Raw genomic sequence first — 8,059 nt, forward strand, 5'->3', positions numbered from 1 at the left:
CATTTACTATTCTCTGTTTGTTACTTAATTTTTTTTTTTTTTTCCTTTATTCAGTTCCATCACACAAAAGGACAATGCAAACAGGGAAACGTTGCACATCTCAAAGCATATGTAACGGGTTTGATTAGAGAATATTTAATAAGCCTATGTGAAAAGAGCGTTGGAAAAACCTGCTGCGCATTGAAATAGACACGGAATGATATTTAATGTCAAATGTAAAGTCATGTAGCCTACACCCATGAAACTTTTATGCTTAAAGCTTTACCTTGATTGAATTGTGTTTTTAGAATTAATTTTTAGATGCTTCTACGTTCTTTTTCTTTTTTTTTTCTTGCCGTGGGATACCATGAAAATTAAATTTAGTTAAATAATTTACAGTTTTTACCTCTGATATTATAACAGTGATTAAGAATTAAAGTTATTTATTGACTCGGAAGTATACGGACGTCTTTTTGTCGGTGCTGTTGCCATGGTGAATCATAATTTCGGAGCTCCATTGATCATGACTTCTCATAGTCGTGGTGCACGCGCTAAACTCAGAGTCAACCTACTCAGAGTCGACTGAACTAACACAATTTAGCTGCTCTGAAACCGAAAACTCAGAGTTTCCTATCTCAGGGTAAGTCAACTCAGAGTTGGTTGAACCTCAGTATTGAAACGGGCCCCAGGAGTTCAAACTCTAGATGGGACACAGCTGTTGTGCCTTTGAGCAAAACTCAGGACACGCCCTCATTTTTCTCTTCCAACCAATCACAGTCAACACTAACCATCATGGAAACACTAGTCACTAGTCTGTATCAGACAGCGGAATCTTTCCTTCAATAATGAGCACTGGAAAATGACACACATTTTACGTGATACTGGCTGTTACATGCTGGGGCTAAAGCTTAAACTAGACCAAACTTGAGAAAACCAGGTGGATGGAGAGTCTGGGAAAAGTCAGACATGTTAGAGGAAAAGACAAAGAGCTATTAGAAACGGATGGATGGACGGACAAAAAAAGCTGGATTCATGAATGGGAAAGATGCATGAGCAGTCAGATCACTCATGTATTTACCAAGCGGCTCGGCATTCCGGCTGTATTTGGTGGCTTTTTTGCAGATGTAAGGCAAGGCTGACTCACAGGACAGACTCTGCCAGGAACCCTGCGTGGAGTTAAACACCCCACACTGCTGGTTCTCCTGCACCGGTGTGGAGGTCAGATCTGGACAGGAAGATGAACACTGAATATGGTATTTAAAGGGAGAGTTCACCTAAAAATGACAATTCTGTCATCATTTACTGTTTGTTCCAAACCTGTATGCGTTTCCTTCTTCTGTTGAACACAAAAGAAGATATTTTGAAGAATGTTGGTAACCAAACAGTTGCTGGTAGCCAATGACTTCCATAGTCTTTTTCCACACTATGAAAGTCAATGGCTTCCAGCAACTGTTTGGTTACCCACATTAATAAGTAAGTTATTGATTTATGCTTTTAGAATTGATGTTTATTACCCTAAGGAAAACGGTTTAACGCGTTTACAGGACCACACACACTGTCGGCTTATTAAGCATAATCATGTTAAGAACCTCCATGTAAATTCACTCAATGATGACAGAATTGTCATTTTTGGGTAAACTATTCCTTAAATAGGTAAAACTGGCCATGAAGAACAACTCTTCAACCTAATATCATAAGCCAACTGTACCTGCGGTGTAACTGACGAGAGCCAAAGGAGATCCATCAGACCACTGCCATCCCCCATGTTGACTGAGATGGTTTAATCCAATCCAGACCATCACACCCATATCTGAGAGTCTTCCTGGTGGAACACAATAACAACAATGACACATCAATGAAACACTTCATGGAACACAACATGGCATGTTAGGAAAAATGTATGAGTTCCTCTTTTCCATACAATAATAGTGGATGGCTACATACTGCTAAGGTCCAAAAAGATCAACAAAAGCACACTAAAAGGTGTCCATATGACTATTAAATGCATCTTATAGCTTCAGAAGACTGAGTATATAGTGTTAGAGTCACATGGGCTACTTTTTTGTCCTTTCTGTAGCTAGTCAGTTTTACTAACCATACACAATTGACCCTTCACAAAGACCTTAGTTACTGTTACTACATCTGACAAGCCATGGCGCTCTAACACCGTTCTCACGCAGAGAAAAATACATCGCAGAGCAAAGAGAGAACTGACCACGCACCAACAGACAAGACAGAGCAGGTTACTTTTGCTATGGAACAAAGTCTCAGCTTTCTAATTTTGTCATTTTTTTTAGGAAATGCAAACAATAAATATGGTTTTGTGGCTTTTTAATGTGTGACAGATTGCTGTAGCGCCTGAGTTCAATTGACACATGAACCGATCGTCTCTTCCTCTTTACTCTTTACAAGCATAAAGTAAACATGAATGAACATCAGAAGGTATCATATTTCAACCGTGGAAAGATGTTAATACACACAGTTTTTCAAGTCCACCGATGTTAATCTACTCTCCCCTCTGGTATATACAGTGGGTACGGAAAGTATTCAGACCCCCTTAAATTTTTCACTCTTTGTTATATTGCAGCCATTTGCTAAAATCATTTAAGTTAATTTTTTTTCCTCATTAATGTACGCACAGCACCCCATATTGACAGAAAAACACAGAATTGTTGACATCTTTGCAGATTTATTAAAAAAGAAAAACTGAAAAATGCTCAGTATTTAGTAGAAGCACCCATTTGATCTAATACAGCCATGAGTCTTTTTGGGAAAGACGCAACAAGTTTTTCACACCTGGATTTGGGATGAATACTTTCCGTACCCACTGTATATATATATTTATTTTATTTTTTATTTTTTTTACGATTAAGATGTACATTTACATGTGTTAAAAATGTAAGAATGTAATATTTTTCATATATGACATATTATATAAATTCTATATATATGTTATGAGAAATATATTACTTTCTATGTGATGGTTACATTGAATTGCAGTCATTACATTGAAACTTTTCTTGAAAATTAAATAACAAAATTCAAAACCATATTAAAACAACATAAATACAAAGAACTTGACATATTTGTTTTGACAGCCATTCCCACCAAGGATGATAATCACAGCTTTAACTATAACTACAACGTTTTAATAATTGTTCTAACACTATAAGAATAAGCTATAATGATAATGAAACAAGAACAATATTGTTAAAATCTCTTTCAGAAAAGTGTTTTTCCAGATAATCTGTCTGTGTTTTCATAACTGGATGCAGACTTACATAACACTATTTCTCATCTTTAATAAATGTCAGTTTGGGGCAAGTAGTCATTTTATTGGGGCTAGATGTTATGTATTGAGTTAACCCATTTGTTAGACATTTACTGTCCAAAAAAGTGTAATTTGTATGTATGTCAACTTTTTTATGAATTGTTTTGTGTTTTATGGTTGTTTTACTGTTAAAATTGACCTTAAAATACTACTTGTTAATGGCAAATGGATTACCATTAAATGTAAGGTCAACATTAATAATACTGGAAATGTTCATATGCCTTTTTGTAGGGAAAAAGTGACAACTACCCACAGTGTCCCCTGTAATATTTTTCCTGTAATTTCCAACTAACAATGGAGTTTAAAAATACCAACAGCTAATCAGAAGCTGCCTGATTTAAAAAAAAAACTCAAACATTTAAAGCGGCAGGCACGCTTACAAAAAAAAAAACAGAACATTATCGTCTGTTCTCAATGCGACCGGGCTTTTAAACTAGATTTTTACTTTTGATTTATCGTATTTGTCACTGATACTTGTTTTTTTTTTTTTTAAATGTGTCTGAAGACATCTTGCCTTCATATGGGTAACCGCATGGCCCTTCACCGGCCGCCCCGTAAATCCTCCACTGATGCAGAGCGGCCCTCTTCACCACCACTTTAGAGTCCACCACCGCTAACTTATTATTCATCGCTCCATACAACATGCTGCCCCCACAGCGCCACCACATGGTTGGGAGGGAAACATCACACTCAAAGATGCCCACGTCAGGCTGCAGCAACTTGGTCGCGTTGATCCCTAGACATCGATTAGTGCCCAGATTGTAGAGACGGTGCCGGGACACCCATTTCCAAAGCAGGGCGGCAGACGGGGGCTCACAGCTGGTCAGAGACAGACCGGACGAGTCCGCTGAGAGGCAAAGCTTCCGCGACACGCTCTCCAACCGGAAAACACCTTTACCTGAGTCACACAAACACAGATGCACAACAACATCATACATGGCCATTTTTTAATTGGTCAAGCTAAAGCATATTTTCTTGTCGTATCAAATACACTTGGGAGATGTGAGGCCCTGGGGTTTTTGACCAGTGGGAAAAGCCTTTCTTTAGGAGTATTATATAGCCATTTACATGCAGAGCCATGTTAGATTATAAAGGCCAGTGATATTGGAGATTCGAAGGCATTCAGAGGCACTGAGGTATCAGACAGGTCTGATTATGCAGCGAACAGATAGAAAGATAGAGCTGCTATCTCCAGTTTCACCTCCACAGAATGGGGCTTAATATTTCAGAGTTCTCAGAGCCGTCAGGGCTGAGGGTCTTTTGTGGGCGTTGACACAAAAGAGTAATTGAAGATACAGGGTGAAGACAAAGATATTCTCAAACAGTCGAACTCACAGGGTATCGTCAAACTTCAAAGGGAAGCTACGCATTATCCTCGCCATATGTCTGAGAGCAGGAATAAGCTTGAAAGAATAGGAAGTATAGGATTTTCTTGTCTGGTAGTGATATTTCTATTTAGCGTATGCTGGGAATGGGAATAATAAGTTAAGATATTAAAGGGGTCATATGATGCGATTTCATTTTTTCCTTTCTCTTTAGAGTGTTACAAGCTCTTGGTGCATAAAGAAGATCTGTAAAGTTGCAAAGACTAAAGTCGAATACTAGTAAAGTATGGCACATTCTGATCATTTTTTATCTGCAGTGTTTTCAAATATGTTAATAAAGTGGCTTACTCCCTCACACAATCTTGAAATGGAAAAGATTAGATTCACAGACAGAAGCCTGAATTATTCTTTAAAATTTGGAGCCCTATCCTGAAACACTTTAATAAGACAAATATGTCCTAGTGTTTTCTGTACCTTTTTTCTATTTTTATATAGCCTATATGTGTGTGTGTGTCTGTGTGTGTGTATATATATATATATATATATATAAACACACACTCTAGTTTGGGGACCAAGTCTCACTATTAACCATTAAGTATGACTTTTGCCTCAATAAACTCCTTAAGTTATTAATAGTTAGTAAGATAGTTGTTAGGTTTAGGTATGAGGTAGGATTAAGGGATCTAAAATACTGTCATGCAAAATAAGGCATTAATATGTGCTTTGTAAGTACTAATAAACAGCTAATATGCTTTTAATAGGCAAGCTAATAAGCAATTAGTTTTGCTCCATAAACTAAAGTGTTATACAAAAACGTCTGTTGTCATTAACTTATCATTAAGTCATTATAAATATGTTTCTTCTGTGGAATACAAAAGACATTTTGAAAAATCAGTTTTTTTGTCCATACAATGAAAATCAATAGGGTCCAGAGTTGTTTTGAACCCCATTGTCTTAACAAAAGTGGTGGAAACACTCTTTAAAATGTCTTCTTTTGAGTTCAAGACATACAGAGGTTCATTTTGGGGTGAATGTGTCCTACTATACCTGCATTGCTCCTCCTTGAAATAAAACTGAATGTGTTCCACGACATTGAATAGCTCAGTGACAGATTAATCATTTGCTATGTGAGATCATAAAACCCCCTGGAACCGCAAGACCCAAATGGGGCATGTTGAACGTGTTGTTACCAGTCTAAGTGAGGGTGTAGGTGTGTGTTTATGCATGTGCTGACCTCAGCTGACCCTGTTTATAACCAGCGGGGTGACTCACAATGCTGGTTCCCAAGTAACGCACATTATGATAAATGCATACCTGGAATCGCGTTTGGTCTCGTACTGTATCGCGTACCTTGTCAGTGTCGTGCGCTTTGCTTGGCCATTTGTTGTGAGAAACAGGAAAGTGTGTTCAAGCGCCAGCAAAAACAGTGTAAAGAAATACACTTTGTGAGAAGCAGTCAATCAGCAGAAGTTAAAAGCAGCTTGTAAGTGTATTTATTTCTTGTCTCAGTGTTTAGCACAGTTGTCATTGCTAGGAAACGCTTGTTTTGTTTACTGTGGAGACGTGCTGTGGTGTTTGGCTTAGTGTTATGTTAGAGTCATTATTATACTCACACCTTTTGTTCTTTTAAAATGTTGAATTGTTTTTAGCTTTATTTTTTTGTTTTCATTTAAATGTTTAGTTTTGAAATGTTGTTGTATGCATTTGTCATTTTTATTTAATTTATTTTATTTTCTTAAATGTGTGTATATATATATAGTATTTATAGAGTTTTAGCTTTTAGTTTTAATTACTTTTTCTTATTTGTAAGTCGCTTTGGATAAAAGCGTCTGCTAAATGGCTAAAAGTAAAAAGTAAAGTAAAAGTACCTGGAATGCAATGCTAGTCACTTTGGATTAAAGCATCTGCCAAATGCATGAATGTAAATGCAAATGCTCTGGGACTGTAACGAATCAGGCTGTTGGACAAACTTCAGAAACCCACTGTGTCCTTCAGCGGGGGTCATACTTGTGACATTCCATTTATTAGAGGAGAAGTCATGCAGTATACTGTATTGTCTGCAAGAATTGCTCAGTTTTAGGCTTTAAGAGAAATGTGGACAACATGGCAATTTATAAAAACATGATTAACAATGCATTGAATGTTCATTAATTGTAAAGAAAAGATATGGAATCTAAGCTTTCAATCGTTCAGTCTATTTAAAGTGTATTGACAAACAGACAGAAAAACAGACAGACAGATAGATAGATAGATAGATAGATAGATAGATAGGTAGGTCAACGTGTTTTCAATAACTTTTTTGAAAAAGACAGCTTTTTTGTGTCCAGGTCTTTGAGGAATAGGCCTGTACAAAAACAAACCTGCAATGAAAATATTCTTAAAGTGTAGCCTACTTTTTAAAGGGGTCATATGATGCTGCTAAAAAGAACATTATTTTGTGTATTTGGTGTAATGAAATGTGTTTATGCGGGTTAAAGTTAAAAAAACACATTATTTTCCACATACTGTACATTATTGTTTCTCCTCTATGCCCCGCCTTTTTGAAACGCGTCGATTTTTACAAAACTAATCGGTCTGAAAAGCGAGGTGTGCTCTGATTAGCCAGCTATCCAGTGCGTTTAGTGTGGTAGATATGTTGGGGGCGTGTTAGAACGAGCCGTTTTAGGTAGGCGTGGTTAACTCTTAACTTTTATAAAGAATATCTCTTTGGATTTGAGACTTTAGTCTTTGCAACTTTACAGATCTTCTTTATGCTCCAAGAGCTTGTAACACTCCAAAGAGAAAGGAAAAATTGAAATCGCATCATATGACCCCTTTAAAGTTTTGTCCTAACGGCTTCTCTGTTGTATCATGTGATGAGCAGCCGCCAATCGGTTTGTTTGTGTGCAGTTACAGTAAACTTTCACTAAGACAAGGGCAGCAGTTGCGTAAGTCTTTAAAACACATTACCAGACACATTTAGCTTACTCTCCCGTTTGAGACTAAAATAATAGTCTTTGCAGGGTGATCCCAGACGAGGAATGACACGCTACGGCCAGTCTCTCACAGAGAAGAGCTGGACTATGCGCTCTACATACTAATGCCATCTGCAGTCAGATCCCAGCACACTTGCCATCGCTCATGCCATCGAGGAAAGTATCGTTTCATAAAGACAGATAGCCTACGTCGCGCAGGCCGATTGCACTTACTGTACAGTTCGAGAAGTTGAGTTTTGTTCCAAACTTCAGTTTTGTCCCACACTTCCGCAGCAGCACAAGCTAAATGACTGACATAAAACAGCATATAAAAGACATAAAGCGCTTCACGGAAGCGAATACGAAGAGTTTGAGCGTGTCCTCGCATTTCCACTGGAGATGAGCGCGCCGCATAGACTGCAGCCTGTTTTTCACCACACTTTCCGCGAGTTTTGGGATTCTCTACGTCA

At 37.6% G+C, this 8,059-nt stretch overlaps 1 protein-coding gene across 1 annotated transcript in view; it reads right to left on the reverse strand.

The window, feature by feature from the left end:
- The window catches only part of LOC107747570 (secretory phospholipase A2 receptor-like), a 41,533-nt gene extending 33,506 nt beyond the window's left edge, over positions 1–8,027 (reverse strand). Inside the window, 5 exon segments of the mRNA XM_016562160.1 lie at positions 1,058–1,204; positions 1,688–1,801; positions 1,924–1,925; positions 3,818–4,208; positions 7,824–8,027. Of these exon segments, the coding sequence (XP_016417646.1) occupies positions 1,058–1,204; positions 1,688–1,801; positions 1,924–1,925; positions 3,818–4,208; positions 7,824–7,977 (808 nt within the window). The 5' untranslated portion in view covers positions 7,978–8,027.
- Positions 8,028–8,059: the final 32 nt, after the last annotated feature.

This window comes from Sinocyclocheilus rhinocerous, unplaced genomic scaffold (genome assembly GCF_001515625.1).
Source record: "Sinocyclocheilus rhinocerous isolate Xijiao unplaced genomic scaffold, SAMN03320098_v1.1 scaffold671, whole genome shotgun sequence".
Lineage (NCBI taxonomy): Eukaryota > Metazoa > Chordata > Actinopteri > Cypriniformes > Cyprinidae > Sinocyclocheilus > Sinocyclocheilus rhinocerous.